The 22,363-nt window shown below is 35.6% G+C and overlaps 1 protein-coding gene across 1 annotated transcript in view; it reads right to left on the bottom strand.

The window, feature by feature from the left end:
- Positions 1–6,412: 6,412 nt before the first annotated feature.
- Positions 6,413–22,363, bottom strand: part of TRIM24 (tripartite motif containing 24) — an 82,294-nt gene continuing 66,343 nt past the window's right edge. Inside the window, 8 exon segments of the mRNA XM_037514104.2 lie at positions 6,413–9,244; positions 10,063–10,212; positions 11,492–11,566; positions 12,646–12,778; positions 13,589–13,917; positions 16,421–16,589; positions 17,913–17,985; positions 19,964–20,099. Coding sequence (XP_037370001.1) covers positions 9,035–9,244; positions 10,063–10,212; positions 11,492–11,566; positions 12,646–12,778; positions 13,589–13,917; positions 16,421–16,589; positions 17,913–17,985; positions 19,964–20,099 — 1,275 coding nt within the window. The 3' untranslated portion in view covers positions 6,413–9,034.

Genomic DNA, 22,363 nt, shown 5'->3' with positions numbered 1-22,363 from the left:
AAGGGCTAAGAGGGAAATTTCTTTGCAAGGAAAAGAAAATGTTTTTGTTAAGGGAAAAAGCAATTTTGTTCTAAAGTAACTTTCAGAATGAGAAGGAAAAATCCAGTTAAAACCTGAATATTAAAAACTTGTAGAGGTTCGTGAAAAGGAATGTTACATGTTGTCAAGATTGGAGTGAACTGTAAGTTATAAAAGTGAATAGGAAAATGTGTAGGATTGCCATTAGATTTTCTGTTAAAAGGAGAATGTTTCCTTAGATTACTGACCTGTTCTTAATATTACTTTTTAAAGCAACTACACAGAACTTTGTGTATTTGAAGTCAGCTTGGTTCAATGGATCTTTTTGACACTTTCCAAAAATCAAATCTTGATCCTGGAATATCTCAAAAGATTTAGATTACCTGAAGTTAAGTTTTCCAGAAATTGGCATGTTCTAGTATATTATCAGTCATACTATAATAGACTCATTAGATCTTTAATCATGGATATTTTAAAGCCTCAGTCAGTTATGGTTTTACTTTTGCAAAAGTGTCATGGAAAGGACCCTGCTAGGTACTCGACCACTGGCACTGCTTCCAAAGGTCAATGTGTAAACCTAGGGAGCATAACTCATAATTGAACTCTTTTTTTGTTGACTGTGACAACGCCAGAGACCTCAAAATCAAATTAGGAAGAGAAATAGCAAACTGCAAGATGGACTGCTTTATTCCTAGACATCAGGTCAGGCAAGATAGCCTCCATTTCTCTCCCACCCTGAATCTCCTTTTCCTAACATTTTGTCCCCCTTTTGGCCTTGTCCTGGTGTAGAAAAATGCCACTGTTCACTTATTTTACACTATTACAAAGGAAAGTCATCTAACCTTCATTGACTGTTGGATTTGCTGCACCACAGGTGAGTGATCCTATGGTTATTTTCCTCCCAGATTTCCAATGCCTCAGTTTCTCTATAACAGGTTTGCAGGCTAAATACTCCTGGGGAAGTAAAAACAGTTTCACAAAATATGTAAGCAAGTCAAATGACTTAAAGAATTATTTCTTTTTCTTTTTTTTTAGTAGTTGGTTGGGATATGGAAACCCTCAATCAGGAGTACTCACCAAACCGTGGCATTATTTTGTTGCTAATTAAGCCTGAAATGCACATGGGCAGCCATTGACCAGCTGTTGGAAAGACAAGAGAACACAAAACACGTAGCCAATTTTAAGAACAGGAACCTGATATATACACTAACAGTATTTTTGAGCCTCAGACCAAACCTCTTGAATGGCCAAAGGATGATCAGAGAGAGTAGTACTACTGAAATGGAACTGTCCCAGATGTCCCATCAGCAAAATGAAACTTTTTGTGTCCCAGTAAATACTCGGCATGGCGACAAACACATTATATCTAGTAATCCCCAAATGCCAAGCTGACTCTTGTTCCTTACCTGTAAAAACTTCCTGTCTTCCAGACACTTGGGATTAGAAAATATGAAGTGTTAAATTGTCTATAATCATTTTTAGCAGTGTAAATCCAGCCTAGAATTACCAAAGTTTAGCCCAAAGTATTTTTGACACAAAGATTTATTATAATCATAAATGTAGGGCTAAAGAACCCACCACAAATTGTAATTGAAAGTGGCAATTTATAATTAAAACCAAAGGGTGCAGGCCAATAATACTGGCCTGACACTCCCAATACAGAAAAGCTGGAGACTTAACACCTTAAAGAGGAAGCTACCACCTGAAGCCGAGGCTAAGACATTCAAATCATCTGCCTTATACCCCTCCGGCTCCCAAAACCCAGGATAAAAAATGAGCACTGTCATTAATCACAGTTGGAGGATGCATTAGCAACAGGACACAACACCCCAGTATAAGGTTCTGTATTGAAAGAAAAGAGCAGCTTCCAGGTTGGACCCATCAAATACAACAGGGCAGCTAGTGCTCAAACCTGCTCGTTACTCTTCAGCCTCCGAAACCACCTGCCTTCCACACCTAGAGGTGGACAACAGGAGACAACTTGGATGCCCCCCGCCCCTAACACTCTGATTCAGAGCACACGGGGAACTTAAATGCTGTATGTTCACTGGAGGGGATCCTGGGGTGTCCTACTGCCCCCAGTTTCTTTTTACCTATTATCCCTCATCAATACCATTTCTCTGATTACTTCAACAAATACAAAGGCAGCAGTCTCAGAGTCTATCCCTATTATAAGCCATAAATACGAAACACGGTGAGACAGAAAAACATACCATAAATGCTAGCGCCAAAACCAAAAACTGGCAGAACTGTGGGATATGGCTGAAGGAGTTCAATGTAACAGTTACAATGTTCCTCAAACTAAAAAACAAAAACAGTGGATGATATAAAACAGTAACAGAATAAAGATCATGAAAATCTGAAGCACTTAGAAGTAATGGATCTAAAAAATATAAGCAAATAAAATATATCTGAGGGCCTCAATAGCAGACAAATGCAAGAAACGGAGAATTAATGAGTCTGAAAACCTGATGTTGGAGAACACAGAACACAACATTGAGAAAAAAGAAATGTAAACAAAACAAAAAACCAAGATGGCACCAAATGGCAATCAACACATATCTCAACAATAACCTTAAAGTAAAAGGCCTCAATTCACCAGTCAAAAGGTACAGAGTGACAACAAACCTATCTTGCCAACAAAGATAAACATCGATTTAAAGATTGGAATACAGTTATGTAAGTAAATGGCAATCCAAAAAAAAAAAAAAAATCAGGAACAGCTGTATCAGATAAAACACTTTCAATTAAAAAAAAGTAATATGAGATAGACACAGACAATATATTATGATTAAGGGCCTAACAGAACAAGAATAATAATACACACACGTACGCACCAAATGCTGGGACACCAAGATACATACCATGCCACAATTAGAGAGCAAAATTGTAACTACAGTTAATACTAGGGCATTTTAACATTCCACTTGCAACTATGGATGGAAGAAGACAGAGTAAATGAGGAACTAGAGCAAATACGCTTAACAGCTGTCTACACAGCACTTGTATAACTGAGAAACACTTGGATATATTTTCCAAGTGCACATGGAACATTTTCAAGAAAAGACCATTATGTTGTGACAGACATCAATTGTCAAATAAGACTTCAAATGCCGCAAGATTGAAATTATGCCAATACTCTCTCAACATAATGCCATAAAAGCTAGAAATCAAAACTATGTGATGGGCCTCCCCTGGTGGTGCAGGCAGTTGCACGCATGCTGTGAAGCTGTCCACAGCCTCTTCGATCACGGCCAGCTGGCAAGGGTCCCACATAGCACAGTAGACCTCTCCTGTCTCGCCCGCTGCTCCCCTCAGCAGTGTATTTCATCAGTCTGCCTGTTGTGTTCCCTGCTCTGTCTCTGGTGAATCCTCTCACCCTCCCGTGCATCTGGCCTGTACCCTGGCTCTTGCATAAATAAATAAATAAATAAATAAATAAATCTTAAACAAACAAAAACCACTATGGATACATGGAAACTAACCAATATGCTACTTAATAGTTATTAGATAAAAGAGGACATAAAAACAGAATCAAAGAACACCATGAGATGAACAAAAATGAGGATACAAGTTACCAGAATGTATGGGATGCAGCAAAGCAGGCTTAACAGGGAAGATAAATCCGCAAATAACTCCCTACTACAATTAGAGCAATCTGAAAAAGAAACAAGACCCAAAGTTAGCAGAAAGAAGGAAATAAAAAAATAAGAGCAGACATTAACGAGAAAGAAGACTAAACACACACAAAGAAACTGAAACAGAGTTGTTTCTTTGAGAAGATAAAATACACAAATCTCTAGTAGGCTAACAAGGAAAAGGAGAAAACAAATCGAATGAGAAATGAAAGAGGACAAATTACCACAGATAGTACAGAAAAAGGATTATAAGAGATTACTATAAACAACTACATGCCAATAAATACACTAACTTGAAATGGACAAATTTCTAGATCAACAGTTGACCAAAACTAACCCAGAAAGAAATGGTTGTTTTGAACAAACAGATCACAAGCATGGAATCAAAACAGCAAAATTAAATCTCTTGCAGATGGGAAATTAGAAACAATAGATGTATGCAGCAAAATAGCAGGTTACAAAATCAACACACAAAAATCCATAGCCTTTTTATATACAAATGATGCAAAGGAAATGAATAACTATAATTCTTCAAAAAGAATTACTGAATCACTATTTGCAGACAATATATTTATAGAAAATCCTAATGATGCCACCAAATAGCTATTTGAAACAATGTTAACATAATTTTAATTGAACTTAAATTTGAGAAATCCTTAATAAACTCTTACTAGTATTAGTAGTAGAAATAGAAGTCAAATTTTAAGTCGCTTACCTGTAAAAACTTTTCTGGATTGGTTTCACATTCCACCAAAAGATAAAAAGACAACATTGTTTAACTGTTAAAAACAACAACATAACAGGAATCTGTTTTGCTTTCTGCAATAGGATAGATAGAAGTCAAATCTGTCTGAATCTAACTGCTACATATAGAAGGGAACTGATTTCCACAGGTCTAAGCATATAGCTTATGATGGCAAAAAACCTTTTGGTAACATGAATGCCACAACTTTTATTTTGCACTTTTTGTGTGCTGGGGATTTCTTAACATACATCCTTCATCCACAAATCCCTAAACATTCAAGTAAGAGAATTAGCATCATCAAAGCCTAACGCATAGGGGAATCACAGAGAGTTTGTTCCTGCCTTGATGCCCTGACTCAGATTCTCTGGGGCATTCCCGTCTCAGGTCAGCACATAGCCATTCCCAGGGTAAGTAGTACTGAAGCCTGGTTGATCCTATCCCCTCCCCTAAGACAAAGACAACTAAGTTGTAGTCATTCATAAAGATTTCTGAGTGAATGTTCTAGCTCACTTGATTTGGGCCTAAAGGCAAAGAACAACTATGCATGGCAGGGGAAGTTAAAAAATAACTCTTCCACACCAAGTTTGAAAATGTGGGCAACACAGAATTTTGCTAAATGTTTACCTTGTGATTTCTTAGGAAAAACAATTTTTAGGACTCAAGTTAGGACTTATTCTATTAAAATTAGTTATTTGAGAATACAGTAGAAGGTCCTGTCTGTCCCCATCAAAGTAAGATCTATTAGACATCCAGTAATGACATTAAAAATAGTTGTAATTTCTCAGAATCTACTTTCCAAACTTGGTAAGCGAAATAAACACAGGTACACTTTCAGAGTAACTTGCAAAAGTTTCCAATCTTTGTCTTCTTCCTCCATCCACCAACATGTTTCAGACATGTAGAAATCTTCATGTCATCTTTGGTTCTTCTATTTTCAAGGGGTTAGGTTGTTTAAGGGAGGAAATTAGCAATTCAAAATATTAATCACCCTCTGGCTATTGGTTAAAATGATTTTTTTCTCATCTTTTAAGGCTTACAAAATACACTTTCTAATCAAAAAAGTCACAATAATACACTAGTCCTATTTACGGACTAGTGATTAATCCCTGTTATGTGTTAATTTTTTAGAGGAATACAGAAAGATAACAAACGGAGGTTCATACTGAATGACAAACTGTAATTTTTCCATTAAAAATTCCTTGTGGCAAAATATTCACAGTAAAAATCCATGAAGGCTAATTTTTATTAAAATCAAAGCTCCAGTTGGTGCCCCAAATTTACACTTACACACACACACACACACACACTCTCTCTTCTCTCTCATACACACACATACCCGAAAGACTATTGACTCAGATGCCCTTCACAACATGCAAAACCTTTATGGAAAAAGAAATCTGTATCTGACTGACTAGCATTATTCTCAGGAACATGACCCACCAGCATGTGAATCATGACCTAGTCAATTCACACCCAAGATGAGGGGAAATACATAGACATCAACTATTAATTTACACAACGTTATAAAACACATTTAAAATATCTATATGGTCATTTAAAAGGACAGCCTCTATTTTGATCAGAAATTAGATGAACTCGTTGTCCTGTCCATAATTCTAATGACTATGTGATTAGATCAGACTAATCACATAGATCAGACTATGTGATTTCTCTCATAACAAATACAGATAAACAGAGAGAGAGTACATCTTCCACAAACTTAAAAAACTTTTGCTCACACACAGGAAATTACTCTTAGGATTCACATAAATTTATGCATCAAGCCTTAATAAGAGGAGTTCCCACCTTTCATTGTCTAATTTCTCTCTCCATGGAACCTGTATTTAAAAGTTTAAAGCACTGTAACAGCACAGAAAATTTAAACGTACCTTCATAAATGAGCAGTCAGCTAAATATTCAACCTGTGAGCTTGGGGTGAACCCTTTTGAAAGCAGTCCTTAGTTACATTACATCTATAGTCTTCAGTGGAACCTGATGTTTACAGCTTGGGGGGAGAAAAAAAAGTAAAACTACCACAGGAAATTTTCTATTTCGCTTTCCTACCCCTCCATTCAGAAAAGCTAAGTAGGGGCTGTTAATTCAAATGACAAAATGATTGTATGGCCAGATGCTTAAGTACAAACACATTTAGCATTTAATATGGTATATCTCAGTCCATTTACACTTCTCCCAATAGCCGTATAAATCACTGATATGTGCTTGGGTTTCCTTATTGCAAGAAAGCTTTTGAATGAGATGGAATTGAATAATCCTAACTCCCAGTCTACTCATTCGTAAGCCCTGGCCAGGTGATCACATTCTGCACTGAGAACCTTGTGGCAACGACACTGGGCTCTTGGTCTCAAACCAAGAGGGAAATCTTTTAGAGTTTTTGATCAGATGTAAACACTAAGTGTTTTAAGTTTAGTTCAAGGTTGCTTGAATTGCACTTACTTTCTGGGAGAATGTTCTCTAAATGAGCATGGGGCTTGGTTAGGGTCATCTTACAGCTCATTTCTATTAGAATTAGAGAACTACTTAGCTGGGACTCACCTGGGCACACAGATGATTATTAAAAAGGTCACAGGACTTTATATATTTACCAAAACGGCTACTTGGAGAAAGAAACTTTTAATATGATAATTGCAATTATGTAGGATTACAGGAAAGATGGTTCTCAGTTGCCCTTCATGTAGCAAAAGAGAGTAAGGGTGAAACAGAAATACTGTTTTAAGAGATTAGTATGGCACTGAATAAAATTTTGAGTACATTAATAGAAACTGGTTAGGATACATTTAGAAAATCCTATTTTTTTCTTTTCTTAAGCGCTACTTCCCTTTGTGATCCTCAAAAATTACCTGTGTTTTAACTCAGGACACAAGTACAGAAGAGCAAAATTCTAAAATACTTATTAACACCACAATAAACTTACTAGCAGAAACTCCACAGCTGCTGTGCTGGAGCCAAATAAACACTTGCACTGTTACCAAGTGTGTCCAGTCTATTCTAAATGACAACATGACCCATACACACATGTGGAAAAGTGACAGGCATTTGAACCATGAACACATAGTTGAAATACGAAGATCTATCTACACAGAAGTGGGCAGTTATTGCTAATAAGGTATTTTTTCACATTTAATCTCTAGCAATATCAAAAAACTCAATGAATTAGTCACAAGAGTATTTTTAAAACCATCCATTTTAAGAAGTAATGCCATGTGGCTAAAGCAAGCCCTCTACATTTAACTCACAGGAGCTGATGCAATCCAGAGAGTAACATTCTTTCAAGTCAGCTATATTTTAATTTTAACTGCCTAAAGAGAAATTTTCCCTCAGCCAATGAATGTTTTATAAATAAAGTTATACATTGGTAAGCTAATAAAATACATGTGCAAATTTTCGGTCTAATGTTAGATTAGCAAATGGCACAACAATTTTCTTTTACCTTAATCTAGTTTTCTTCTTTGACACTAAGCAAGTAAGAGGAATAAATGAATGCCAGTTAAACAAGCTAGGTCTGGCCAAGTAACAAGCTAGGTCTGCCCTCAGAAGATAGGTCTTTCTTATTCCCATCAGGAGAATGAAAATAATTCATAATTAAGACAGATTAAGGTTATCTGAAGTTGTGACTCCTAAAACAGGAACTAGATGCTTCAAAAAAAATTAAATTGCCACTATAATTCCCTCCAACTGCCTGCTCCCAAACCTCCCAGCACATTTTAGCATCCAATTATAAAGACAGAAAACTAGTCCCCTTTGGGGAAACATATTTAATGTTCAATAAGGTTTATGCTGAAGAATTCTCACAAAAAATATGGTACACACTGCTATATTTCATATTTTGTATAATTCTACCAAAAGCCATACTGCAAACAATGTTGTTATAAAAGGACCATCTGCACTGTTAAGAAAACAACCCACATGGAGACACACGGCAAAACCAAATGTGTATACTTATTTCCTCAGTGGAAGAAAATATAGAAATGTATGAAAAATGTCCTTGAAAACCTGCTATACCAAACACCTCTACAGACAAGGAAAAAAACCAAAACCAAAAATGAAACGTTCATTTTCCTGTTTTTTCTTTAATACAGTTGCCATCTTACATGATATACTGTTAGGTGCCTTCTTAATAGCATCTAATCTACTTTTTGTTGCATCAGCCAGCATCGTGGAATAGAACTCTTCTTACCACTCACGGCCATGGAGTACTGCTCTTCAGTACAGTGCATATAACTCATGTTTGGCCATAATTAATGGGTAGTAGTATTTTCTAAAAACTGATTAATGCACACATCCAAACCACATTAAAATTTCAACTTAAAGAGTTCATACAAAGTCTACTTCCTTCTATAGTAGCTATCACCCAGACTCTGGTTTTAAAATCCAAGAAATGGAAAGAGTAACAATGTCATTTTATTTTGTTTTTGATGATTCTTCCATTCTTCTTTCTTTCCTTTTTTCTTAATAAGTTTAAAAGAAATGATTAAGGAGATCGAAGTCTAGTAAACATCAAAAACTTATAGATCAGTGTGATCACAAAATCTTTGTAATGTTAAATTATTGACAAAATGTTTTTTGAAAATAAAACAAAAAAAATCTAAAAACCAGTACACGCCGACAGTGCTGCTTACTTAAGCAACTGGCGTTCCTCTATGCTTTTGAGGCGTTTCTTCCGGGGCTGTACAAAGTCATCGTCTGAGTCATCACTAAATTTATTATCTTCTGATTCATTCCTGAATTCCACTTTAGGAAACCTTTTTTCTGGATAAAGGTTCTTTAGAAGTTCTTCAAAATAGCTTTCAAGTTTTATGCCAGCATTGGCTACTTCTGAATCAGGCTGTTGGATAAAAATAAAAATATGAATTAAAAAATAAACACCAACATTTCCTCTCATGGCTGCACCTCTGGTCTACACCCCAGCTCTTTATGCATAAATAAAAAAAAAAAAACATTTTGGAGCATCAATAAAAGTAGTCAATTTTTCACAGTCTTACTTTCTTTTAACTCAAGATTATGTATACGATGGATTGTTTGGGGGAAATGTTTATGCACAGTCATTGATACAGATTAAATGATAGATAGTGTGGGGCCAGACACAGTCTACAGGTGAGCTAAAAAGTAAATAAAAGGCTTTGATGCCTCTGGATTACAGGGGGTGGTAGTGGAAGGATTAGAATGCCAAAGAGATATCAGAGCCTCCATATCATAAACTCATGAAGCAGGTATTCTTAGAACAAATTAAATGAAATGTGGAACTCTGGAATGAGGAACTAATACACTGAATAAGCCACCCACAAAACGCCATAAATTTGACAGATGTTTGGATAAACTGACAGATGAGAAAAATCTGAGTTTATTTCAAGACCAATATTAAAAAGGCCTCTGAAGTCTGGAAGTGCTATTTCAAGAAATAAAGGTGGGAATGACAGAAAATGCTTCTTTTATTACTAAACTTTTTTTGTATTACTAAACTTTTCAGGTTATCAGGTGTAATTTGTACTTCTACTCACCATATAATAAATCTTATAATTACCTTTCATTTCCTGACAGACTCAATTTTTTTGAAATTTATGTTAACACAGGTATCTTGATCTCATTTGTTAAGGTGCTTGGTTTACTAGTAATTTCACATTGTTATTTCTATTTTCTTCCTACCTCATTGAATTCAGCACAGTTTTGAAAGATCAATCTAAAATCAGCTACAAAATCTTCAGGCTTTGTGTACATGGAATAATCCTCTTGTAGTCTTTTCTTGATAGTTGACAAGTCCATTGGATTTTTAATTATTTTATAATAGTCAGGCACCTTTCAAAATAAACAAGATGCTATTAATACAAATAAATTCTATTAGTAGTAGTATAAAATTCAAGTTGTTTTTATTACTTTAAACTGTACTATTTTGTCACTTTCAAAGAAACCTACTCAGCAACATTTGAAAGTGACTAAACCTTTCACACATTAGTAAATGTTATGTGTCACTTTTTTCAGAGATTTTTCACCAACTGCTTTCAATGAAAAATTTGTTTTTCCCTCTTAAACTTTCTCTTTCTCCTTCATTGTAAACAATAAGCATGCTGCAATGTTACAGCAAATAGTGTGAAAAAAGGACTTTCAATCTGATTTGCTCTTGGTTATTTTTCTTCAATAAAACTTTGTATCTTCACAGTTCAGTAACAATAATGCTAACAACTGTTAGGTGTTTTTGTAAAAACTAAATGAGAGTCTATATATTAAGAAAAAGGGGCTATTTTGCTGCTGCTGCTGTTGTTAGTAACACCAAATGTAACTGCAAATGATAAAAAGCGTTAAGCTCTAGGTTAAATTTTTACATGGGTAAAGCTGTTACTGGTGTGACTAGCCTCTTTTCTTTATTTGCCTTGCTGTTTTGGTACATTTCCCCCTAAATATAATTTTTTCTCTTTCTCACTTCAAACTCTCAAAACCTGTTATCAAGAAAGAAGTCAGTTGTTTATCAGCTGAATGTATTACTAATTCTTTTCTAATCTTGCATTCAATTTTTAAAATTTATCAAACTGTAGAATAAATCTGTTAAATTTCAAAGGAATTCAGACTCGAGAAAAGAACATATTGAGCAGTAAGTACACTCTTTCAGCACTCTAAAGTTACTTATTCAAGTTACATCAAACTTTCAATATAAACCATCAGTCCAAACTTTCAATAAGAAACACACACCACCACTTCTCTATTGTAAAAGTCTACTTATTACTTGGAAGTCTGGATCTATAAATCAAAATACGTACGAGAATTTTAAGGGTCTTTATCTCCAATGCAAACTTTCCAACAGCTTAGGATACACACCTAAACCTCTTGAGAGTGAAACAATTGATAGAAATCATCCCAGAGAACAGTAGGCAAAATACATGAGATGAAAAAGTAAAAATGTCAGAAGCAAATAGAAGTTTTGGGCTAATTTGTTAAATTATATTTTAGATCAAAACATTTAGTACATGTTAGTAAACTTCAAGGAAATTATTGAAAAGTGAATAGAAACTAGGTTCACATTAATCAAGTTTCAGAAAAATCATTGTACTTTTAATAAAATGCACAAAATGACAATACTTACAGTAAGAGGAACTGGGTCTTGAAAAGCCAGACTCATTTCATGGCAGTAAAGAAATAAAAGTAGGCGCTCACACTTCTAAGCAAAAATAAATAAACAAGCATATAACAAAATAAGTCACAACTTACTTTAAATAACATTGTCATGGGTCTCACAGTAGAATAAAATTAAAAAAACAAAGAAAAATGTTGACAGTTTTGATCTCCTTAACACTTACGTTGAACTGCAATATTTGACAGCTCAAGGTATCTGTGACATTAAGACCTGTCCTTGTAATTATAGGAACAAAAGCACTATCATTAGAAATCCATTTGAAGCTCTTTAAAAATGAATTGCACTCTCTCTTCAGTTTGCGTATTGAATTATTAATAGCCAATAAAGACAGACTATCCATACGTGAAAAGATCCAGAGGTGGGTCTCTTCTATTGCATACTCGGTTCTAAGGCCTCCTTCTCTGTGCGGGCTGGCGGCCCCACCATACTCTCTGCTACATCCGTGTGCGTTCACGCCAGTCAGCACTGTGGTACCGGCAGTGCTTGTGGGCCTCTCCTGCACAACTACTTTCACACTGACTCTTCTATGTCAGCTACTAAAAGAGCTTTCTTAGCAATAAAGAGTGCTGACTGAGTAGCTTTTAAACGTTAATTATAGTTAGCTATATTAGCTGGCTTTGGATATAAACCTAGTAACACATGGTGAAAGAATAAAATTATTTCCAGCAAGAATAAACAGAAAAATATCTTCCTTTGGTGCTAACTCTTAACAAATTCTAAGTTATCTGTACTGGAAATAAAACACAATGGAAATTTACTAAAGGTAGACTAAATCTGAAGATCCAAAACACATAAAGGATAAATTTCCTACCTGGTTCAAGCACAGTATTTTAAGCCTCTAGAAAATGTGTATGCAGTACTGTAATTTTTTAATTAAAAAAGTCATAGTATGTCTTTAAGTCTATTATTTAAGCTTTCTATATATTTTTGTATAAAATTACTCCTAAAGAAAAAAATTATCAGCATAAGATTTGATTGAATACATATATTTCTTTGACAATAGGCACAAACAACTGCGTTACATTAATGCATGTAATACCAACCATATCCCTCTACCCCCTAAACTCTTAACACTTTAGACTGAAAAAGAATCAAAAACTTACCCTTTTATCTATTGGTGTTAATTTAACAAAGCCTTCAGTTTTCTTTTTTTCTGAGTTGTGACTAGGAGCATCACAATCGTATTCAACTTCTGGTTTGGATAAATCTCGGCAGAAAGTGCAAATCCACTCTCCACTGTTGGGGGATGAAGTATTTCTGAGTTCCTAAAGCATCATTTCTCACTTTACCATCTACCTCCCTTTCCCACCTCCTCCATGTCATCTATTAGAGAAAATTATTTGGCATGAATTTTAATAACTATTGACCACATGTCTACTAGGTAGAGGGTACCATGCCGAGAGAACCTAACAGCAGAAACAGAATGCAACGGTCTAAGCAGTATGTATTAAAGTCTAGTTAAGCAGGCATGAATTACACATATGAATGAAAACTAAATTAAACACATTTAAATATGACTGGGGTGAGGTACAACTGACATTTCCCCCCAGATGGTTCAGGACAAAGAAAAGCTGCTGGTATGATTCATGCAACGCTCAAGTTTGAAATTAAAATTTAAAAAGTACAGCCTCTGAAGAATTGAGCCATCACCCCATAGTTCTTCATCATCACCTCATAGGATTTGAGAATGTGAGATATTTGTAAATGACACAGCACAATGTCTGGCAAACAAGATGTAACAAGCAGTGACAGTTTGTATATAAGACCATTGTTCTTTATAGTAATTCCTTGAAATAATGTAAAGGGCTTATTATCTTTTTTTCTTCTCATAACTGTCTAGGTTTTTTAAAAAAGCAAATGGAATGGGAGGTAGGGCAGAGGAAAGCCTAGGTTGTAGGTTTTGGAATATACATATGTGCCAAGCAGACTTTCACCTAAGTTTTTATAAGGATTTTGTTACAAAGATCATTCCAAGTTTCTTGCCTTTGGTGTTTTTTTTTTTTTTTTTCGGTAGTGAATGTTAGAAAGGATGAAATACTATCTTACCTTGGAAAGTTCGCCAATGTGGGCACATGACAAGAAAGATGGAATACTTTGGGACACTTCTCACAGCACAGGAGTTCCCCTCCATTCTGACAAACTGCACACCAGTCCTCATTGGGGTCATCTTCTTTCCTTGTCTCTCCAACATGAAGGGGTGACTTCTGGGAGGCATCAAGCCACTCAGGCTTTCCATTTGAGGAATTTTCCTGGTGAAGTCCAGGCTGATCTCCTGTGCTGTCAGGAGCATCTGATCTTAGCACAGACTCCTCAGAAGCAGAGCTCTGACTACTGTTTAAGAGCAGGGAGGTAAGTATGCTTCTTGGATAGTTGGTCTGCAATGGAAAAAGATTAACACTGTGTATTTCTTTCAACTGGCATTCTCTGCTATCACTACTGCAATACTGGCTGGAGATTGCGCTCTCCTGAGCACCAGGGCATGTCAAAGAAGTTTGTAAACATGCATGAGAATAGAATATTTTACTGCTGTTTAAAAGAGTCCCTTGATGGTACAGAATACATGAAACTCTACTAAAAAATACAACTGAAACAGAAACTTAGCAGTAAGGGGGGTATGCATAAAAATGGAAAAATACCTGAATTTACCTATAGCCACAGACATAGAAGAATATGTAAGTACTGTGTAAGTCAACCACATGAAATATAAATGCATTTTATTGGAGCTGTTAATCTAAATTATACCTAGACACAAAGATGCCTATAGTAGTTTTAAATTATTCATAGAAATGTATATTGCTTAATTTTTGGAAGTATTTCACCCCTGCAAAAGTCATTAATAATAAAGATGAACCTAAATTCTATACTGGAGCCTAGGACAGTGTAAACTTCTAATCACTAAGAAAACTGGTTATCTTCTTTTAACTTTTAAAATTTCAAAGTAATGCATGTATATTTAAAGTATGGGTATATACAGCAGGTCCCTGATTAATGTCCTTTTATTCAAGATCCTTTCACTTTAATGGGGGGGGGGAAGGATCAATTCCCTACTGGGGACACTGTGGAGTCTGAGTGTTCTCATCTTATCTGTATGTTTTCTCCAGGTATGTAAAATTCCTCCCACATCCCAAACATGCCACTCATGTGGGTCTCGGTTGTCTCAGACTGAGTGTGGGGTACAGGTGTAAAAGCACCCTGAGATGGAAGGGTGCACTACCCAGGGTTGAATCCTGTCCTGCACTCTGATGGTGGAATGGGGTCTGATCACTTTTAACTATGAAATGGAATAAGCCCCTTGGAAAATGACTAAGTCTAAATGAATGTTTAATATTATATTTATATTAGAAGTGCTTTATGACTTTGTAAGTCTGATGATGCTTTGGTGACCAGAAATATGCTGTAGGGACTTAACTTTTGTTTATAGTAATTCACCTAGTGTAAAACTAGTTTGTTATGTGTCATTTTGCTAAAAGTCACAGTTTGCAAGATTCTAGACATGTTATGGGAATCTCATTCCATGGAGGCAATTATTTCCAAATCATTTAGCCTTTCTTTCTGCTAGTTTCATTTTCTTTTGTATCATGTACTCTTCTATAATTTCCTGAACCTTAAATTTCAAACACATTTTACCTATGTTATACACACACACACCCAGGTATTAAAGATTAATTTTTTTCTTGATGCTCCATTTTTTTTACACACACACACACACACACACACACACACACACACACACACACCCCCCCTTCATACAATTCTCTTAACATAGCTCACTTATGCACTGAGTATTTTTAGTTTTAACCACCCCATATAACTGTTTATGGCCAACATCTTCCAATTGGTAAGTATCCTGAAAAAAAAACAAACAAAAAAAAACCCAATGTTTGTTTAAATGCACATTCAGGTTGTACCCACTGCATTTATTTATAGGTGTTTGTTTACATTATTATGACTATATAAATATTGCACTGCTTAACTCTAGAATGTACGATGGATATACTTCCTTTCTGGTCTTTTTATTTTTACTGAGTCAATAATTACCTTATTCATTCATTCATTCATTCATTCACTCACTCATTCTCGTAGGTACCGATCTCTATTACAGTTATAAGTGCTTCTCAAACTGTCAAAACACCACACCGTCTTCTGTGCCCCTAGCACCGGGTGCTAAAGGAGCTATACACTGGAGACTGCCTTTTCTCTTGGTCTCTCTTCATGTCCTCTCTTTCTTGGCTTACACCATTTTTTATGCAGCATATTCTCAAATACCTTTCTGAGAGTTCAAAGGAATTAATTTTAGAGAATTTGCATGCATATGTAAAAATGTTTAACTTCAAGCATGATATATAATTTGCATGGGTATACAGTTCTGACTAGGATGTAATTTTCCTTACAGTTTTTAGCTTTCTCTATTGTCTGCCAGCTTATAGTGTTCATGGTGAGGGCTTGCTGTCAACTTCATGTCTGATCCTTTCTGCAAAGTGTTTTTTCCTCTGGAAGCTTTTGGACTCTATTCAGAATCCTGGTTTTCCTAATGACTTGAGTCTTTTTTTTCATTCAATGTTCCTGACTTGGTGGGCCCTTCAGTTACACGAAGTTCCTTATGTTATTTCTTTGGCAATTACTTTCCATGTTCTTTACTTCTATATGTTCTTTCTTCCAGATGCCAATCTTTAATTTGAGCCTCTGATTTTTTAAACTCTTCTGTTTTCCACATTTCATTGCTCTGCTTGATAATATTGAGAAATTCTCCCCAAATTTTCAACACTTAAGTTGACTAAGTCTCTGCTTATAAATATTACATTTTAAACTGCTTAAGACCTATTCATAGTTTCTTTTCCCCCAAATAAGAATAGTATTGCAATCATTTGCTATAATTACATTTTGAGGCCTGGATTCTTCATCTGATTCTTGTTTCACTATAACAACAGGAAAATCATAATTTTCAGGTGGTCCACTGTTTTCTTGTTTTATTCGAATTGGCTCCAACATGACCACTGGTACTTTGTGTGTGGAATCAGCTCCTGCTGGTTTGCTGGAAGAGCCAGAGCTATAAGAAAACAAATACATACACCTCTAAGAATGCTACGCTTAAGAATCTCAAATCAAATTACAATAATAGCTTTCAGCTGCTGGACTGCTGCTACTGCTTCCCAACAATGATAACTATTACCTCAGCAAAAAATGATGCATCACTGAAATGCAACCACTGCAGGCAAAATAGTTTCGCTAATGTATAAAAATGTCCTACATATTAACCTATCTGGATAGTTACATTATACATCTAGAAAGGTATTTATATAAATTTAAGCAAAATCTAAATTAAAATAGAAATCACCTTCAATATTCTGAGGCTCTAAAATTAGTCAGTCAGATTTAGTATATTAGATTTGACATCTTTTTTTAGACTTTCCCATTTTGTTCTCTAGTTGGTGACAAAGAGAACTCTATACTCATATTAACAATTTATTGTCATAGTATGAAGACAATTAACTGCAGATATAATTTATCGACACTCTGCTATTTAAAAAATGAGTGGGACAAAAACCTTTCAGATAGCCACTATGTTCTCAGATGATTAAAGGCAAACTCTAATTCCTCATAGAATTAAGAACTGGTCTCACTGTCTAGGAGAAATTCATAAGCATAACGGATAAGCAAAACAGTAAGTTAAAATGCAATTTCAACAACTGTAACTTTATTTTAAAATGGAATCAGTGTTTGGTCATCAGAAAGTCAGAGAACAGTGAAATTAGCACAAAATTGTTTCTTTAAGTTTGTATTTGTACATGTTCCATATAGTGCACAGTTATTATAGCTACTTCATTTTTATATTTTTTTACTTGCTATCATACTAAAGTCAAACATTGTGTGCTTTTTATTTTCAACATAGACAAAGATTTTTTTTTTTTAAGATTTATTTATGCACACAAGAATGGGGTATAGGCCAGAGGTGCAGGGGTGAGAGGATTCACCAGAGACAGAGTGGTAAGCAGAACAGGCAGATCTACTGAAACACACTGCTGAGGGGAGCAGCGGGGAGACAGGAGAGGTCTGCTGCACCATGTGGGTCAGCTCCCTGGCCAGGAACTGAATTCATGCTGCAGTGGCTGGTGATAGCTTGATAGCACTGAGACTTTAACCCCTGTGCCACCAAGGAGGGCCAGCATAGACAAGTATTTTTCTATCTTTGAAGATAATGTATAACTTTACTCAGTCCATTAATTTATGAAGAAATATGATTCTTAAAATTTTAATTTAAAAATGAAAATTAAAGAAGTTGTTAAAATGTATTGAGTATTGAAGTAGGTTGAGCACAGTTAAAAGACATCTCACTAGAGATACACTAGAGAATAAGATTAAATCACTTTACCTTCCTCGGCTCCCAACACTGGAGGCACTAGGTGAACGTATTGGTGGGTGTACACTAGTCATCGTAACAGGTCCTGAGAGGTAGGAAATCATCCACAGTCATAAAATGAATTAATAATTATGTATTTTTACTACTGGATACTACTGGATACTACTGGATCTGTTCACTTAGCTCTATAGTGATATGTAAAGAAAATATTTTAGATAATAAATAGTTGCTGAGCTCCTAACACAGTCTGTTCAGTTCTGTTAGACTAGCAAGGCTGCTCAACCTTAGCACATTTCGGGTCATATTAACTTTATGTTGTGTATGTATGGGGGGTTGTGTGCATTGCAGTATGTTTTAGCAGCATCCCTGACCTCCATGTGTTACATCTCACCATGCTTCCTACCCAGGGACCTGACCTGTTAATCAGAAATTTCTCTAAACGCTGCCAAATGTCCCCTGTGACGACACTAGTGCCAGTGAAAGCTACAGAAGACATTAAAAAGTGGTATGACCCAAGGTAAAAGTTGTCCAAGAAAGACCACACAGATATGAATCAATGAAAGGCACTGAAAGTCAGAATCAGGGTGAGGCTTGAGGCAGTAAAGAAAGGGAGGGATGCTATCCGGCTGCCATGGAAATGACTAAAATTAGGCCCAGGTGGTAGTATAGATTGAAAGAGGAAAGGGGGAATAAAAACAGCAAAGAGAAAAATAGTGTTGTCATAATTTGGCTGGAAATGATGAATTAAGGCCCAAACTAAATGGTGATGTAGGAATACTGTGAAAGTAGGAAACAGAAATTTCAAAGTGAAAAAGTTCTAAAAGGTTGATGACCAACAGTATGTATTTGTTAAAATAAGTCATGAGAAATTCGTATCAACTTTAAAGAACTTTCTTTAAAAAAAAAAAAAAAAGCCAAATGTTTCATTTTGTAGTATCTGAAAACTAGAAAAAGACACAACTTACATTGCCTGTAAGTTCTCCTTTTACTTAAACATTGATAAAATTGAATGATCTCCTTCCATTTCACAAATACATATATATCTTTTGTAATATACTTAAGTTTGGATATTTACATTATTTCAAATTTTCTTACTATTGTAAATAATGCTTTGACAAATAACTTTTCCCTGTACAGTTCTTAATTATTTCCTTATAATTGGAGTTTTGAAGCAGATTCAATGGCATATACATTTTTTAAGGCCCTTGAAACAAATATGAGACACGTAAGGTACTTCCTCCAGTGCCTGGTAGTGTCAGTATTGCATGAATGCTAGCTGTAGTAATATGCCAACATTGTCTTTCCAGAAACACTGTGTTGTTACACTTCTACCATCTACGTAATATCACATTACTTGTTAGTCTTTGCAATGAGTATTTTCACTATTTAAAACTTTGCTACTATTTTTAAAATGACTGCTAATGAGAACAAGGCCCTTTATGCCCCCCATTTTACTGGCTATTGTGTATTTCCTCTTCAGGGAATCAACTTTCATTGTGTTCTTTGGAAATATTGAATATTTATTTGCACATATTTGTTATATGATTAAATAGTTTCACTGCCCTATTTGTCAAAAATTTCCTTTAGGTTTGTACACTCTTTACTTGTGCCTGAAGAAATAAGAATCTCATTTTAAACTATCTTAATATTTAACTTGTGTGGCAGGTGATTTACTTAAGAAATGTTCTTTTTTTCTTATTGTGATCTAAGGCAGCTGTTTTGTCACAATGTTTCTTTTTTGGAGGAAATAAGAGAGTGATTGCTCTATTATTACCCTAAGTAAATTACATCCTCCTGCCCCCTCCCCCACTGTCCCCTCCCCTCAATCACAGGTGACTTATCAAAAGATAAAGTATAACACTAATTTCCTCCGGGAAGCGCTATAATGCTTTTAGGTTCTGTTGACATTGAAAAGGTACTGAAGTTTAACTAACCTTCATTTCCCATTTTGAAATAATGCCAAAAGCTTAGCCACATTTTAATTCAACAAAGCAAGGAGGTAGGCTAAGTATTACAAGTAAACTGCAAAAACATGAACAAAATTCAAAAGAAGCCCACATTACCTGCAAGGCCTGGAGATGGCACTGATGAATTTGGTGACTGGACGGTTCTGTTTGAGGGTGGTCTTGGCTGGCCATGATCTATATTAGTATCTTTCCTTACAATATTGTCCAGCATAATAGTACTTGAACAGTCAATCTTATAAGAAAAGAAATTATTTCAGGACATCCTGACTTTGCAAGTTAAAAAATATTTCAAATTAATTACCATCGTATACTAAGACATGTTAAACATATTTGAGAAGTTCTGGTGCCTATTTTTCCTATAATCTCAAATAAAAGCTTTTACGCAAGAATTCTCAATGTCCTATCTGAGTAAATACTTCAAGGAAATACTATTTCAGAAATCATGAGCCAGGGTCAAGAGCATGTGCATCATTTAAAAATTAAAATGAAAAAAATTTTTAAATGTTTCAAAATTTATTTAAAAGAATTGCTTCTGCACTTAATTTGCTGTATAGTGTGGTTCCGGTTAAGGAAAGTGAAAAAAATCTGGCATCATACAACCCTGGGAAAGGATTGTGGGGGCCGCAATGTCTTTGGTACATAGTTTCAGAACTGCTTCTCTGGTATGCACTAGACAATCCAAGCAAGTCCATACCTAACACATTTCCAAAACACTAAGCTCACCTAAGTACTTTACAGATTTTTGTGTTAATGCAAATACTCCATGATTAAGTACACCATATTTCTCAAGCGAGCCTTTGTGATTAAAACCCAGTTCAACTGTCTAATGTAATTCCAGTCTTTCCCAACTAACACTTTATAAGAGAATTTTCTACAGTCTGAGGGCAGAGATTGGATGTAATGGATTTATATGTTGAATTTACTTCTTGCCTCTAAATCTACAACTCTGCTAGCTATGAACCATCCTTGGGAGGACTGAGAAAATGATCACTCAAATCACTCTTTATTCCATGGTTGGGATGAGGAATTTCAGTTGAGAAAGGCTAGAGTACGAAGGGTCACGTGTATCTGAGGACTGCAGATGGAAAAACAGATCACCTTTAGCGGGTCCCCTTTCCTTTAGAGGAGAGGGGGACGTACACAAAGTCATTCACATTTCAGTCTTCTTTTGGTGATACTTTGTCCAGTACTTTTCAGAGTGCAAAAGGTACCATAATGTGGTCAACTAATCTTTGACAAAGGAGCAAAGACTATGCATTGGAGCAAAGAAAGTTTGTTCAATAAATGGTGCTGGGAAAACTGGGTCGCTACATGCAAAAGAATGAAGCTTGACCACTACCTCACACCATACACAAAAATCAACTCAAAATGGATTAAAGAACTAGACATAAGACCTGAAACCATAAAATACATAGAAGGAAATATAGGCGAAACACTACGGGATTTGCACATCAAAGACATCTTTACAGACACATCACCCAAAGCAGTGATAGTGAAGAGAAAGATAAACAGCTGGGACTACATCAAATTAAAGAGCTTCTGCAGAGCAAAAGAGACAATAACAAAAACAAAGAGAAACCCCACCAACTGGGAGAACATTTTTGCACCCAACACTAATGATAAAGGACTGATCACAAAAATCTGCAAAGAGCTGATGAGACTCAGCAACAACAAAGAAAATAATCCAGTCAAAAAATGGGCAGAAGAGCTAAAAAGAAACTTCTCTGAAGAGGAAACGCAAATGGCCAACAGACATATGAAAAAATGTTCAACATCACTTGTAATCAGGGAAATGCAAATCTAAACTACCATGAGATACCATCTTACACCAGTGAGAATGGCACATATTTAAAAAACTAGCAACAATAAATGTTGGCGAGGATGTGGAGAAAAAGGAACTCTTGTGCACTGTTGGTGGGAGTGCAAACTGGTCCAACCACTATGGAGAGCTGTGTGGAGATTTCTGGACCTACTAAACATAGAGCTTCCATATGATCCAGCAATTCCACTCCTAGGTATTTACCCAGAGGACACAGAAACATCAATTCCAAAGAGCACCTGCACTCCTATGTTTATAGCAGCACTGTTTACAATAGCTAAGCTTTGGAAACAACCCAAATGCCCAAAAATAGATGACTGGATCAAGAAGATGTGGTACATATATACCATGGAATATTACTCAGCATTCAAAAAAGATAAACACATGCAATTTGCAGCAACATGGATGGCACTGGAAGGGATCATGCTCAGCGAAATAAGCCAAAAAGAAAAAGAAAAATACCGGATGGTCTCACTCATAGCAGGAATCTAGAAAACTTAAATAAGGGACCAGGAAAATGAATATAAGAAAGTGAAAATCAAAATCAACAAAAAACTATGAACCAGAGACACTTTTTGGGGGGTGGGGGGCGGGAGGGGAAGGATTGGGGTCAGAATGGGGCGTTTGCAATTGTATGGGGGAATATAAAAATAAAATTTAATATTAAAAAAAAAAAG

Source organism: Talpa occidentalis, unplaced genomic scaffold (genome assembly GCF_014898055.3).
Source record: "Talpa occidentalis isolate TD23 unplaced genomic scaffold, MPIMG_talOcc4v2.1, whole genome shotgun sequence".
In the NCBI taxonomy this organism is placed as follows: Eukaryota; Metazoa; Chordata; class Mammalia; order Eulipotyphla; family Talpidae; genus Talpa; species Talpa occidentalis.
This window is presented reverse-complemented; position numbering and strand designations above follow the sequence as displayed.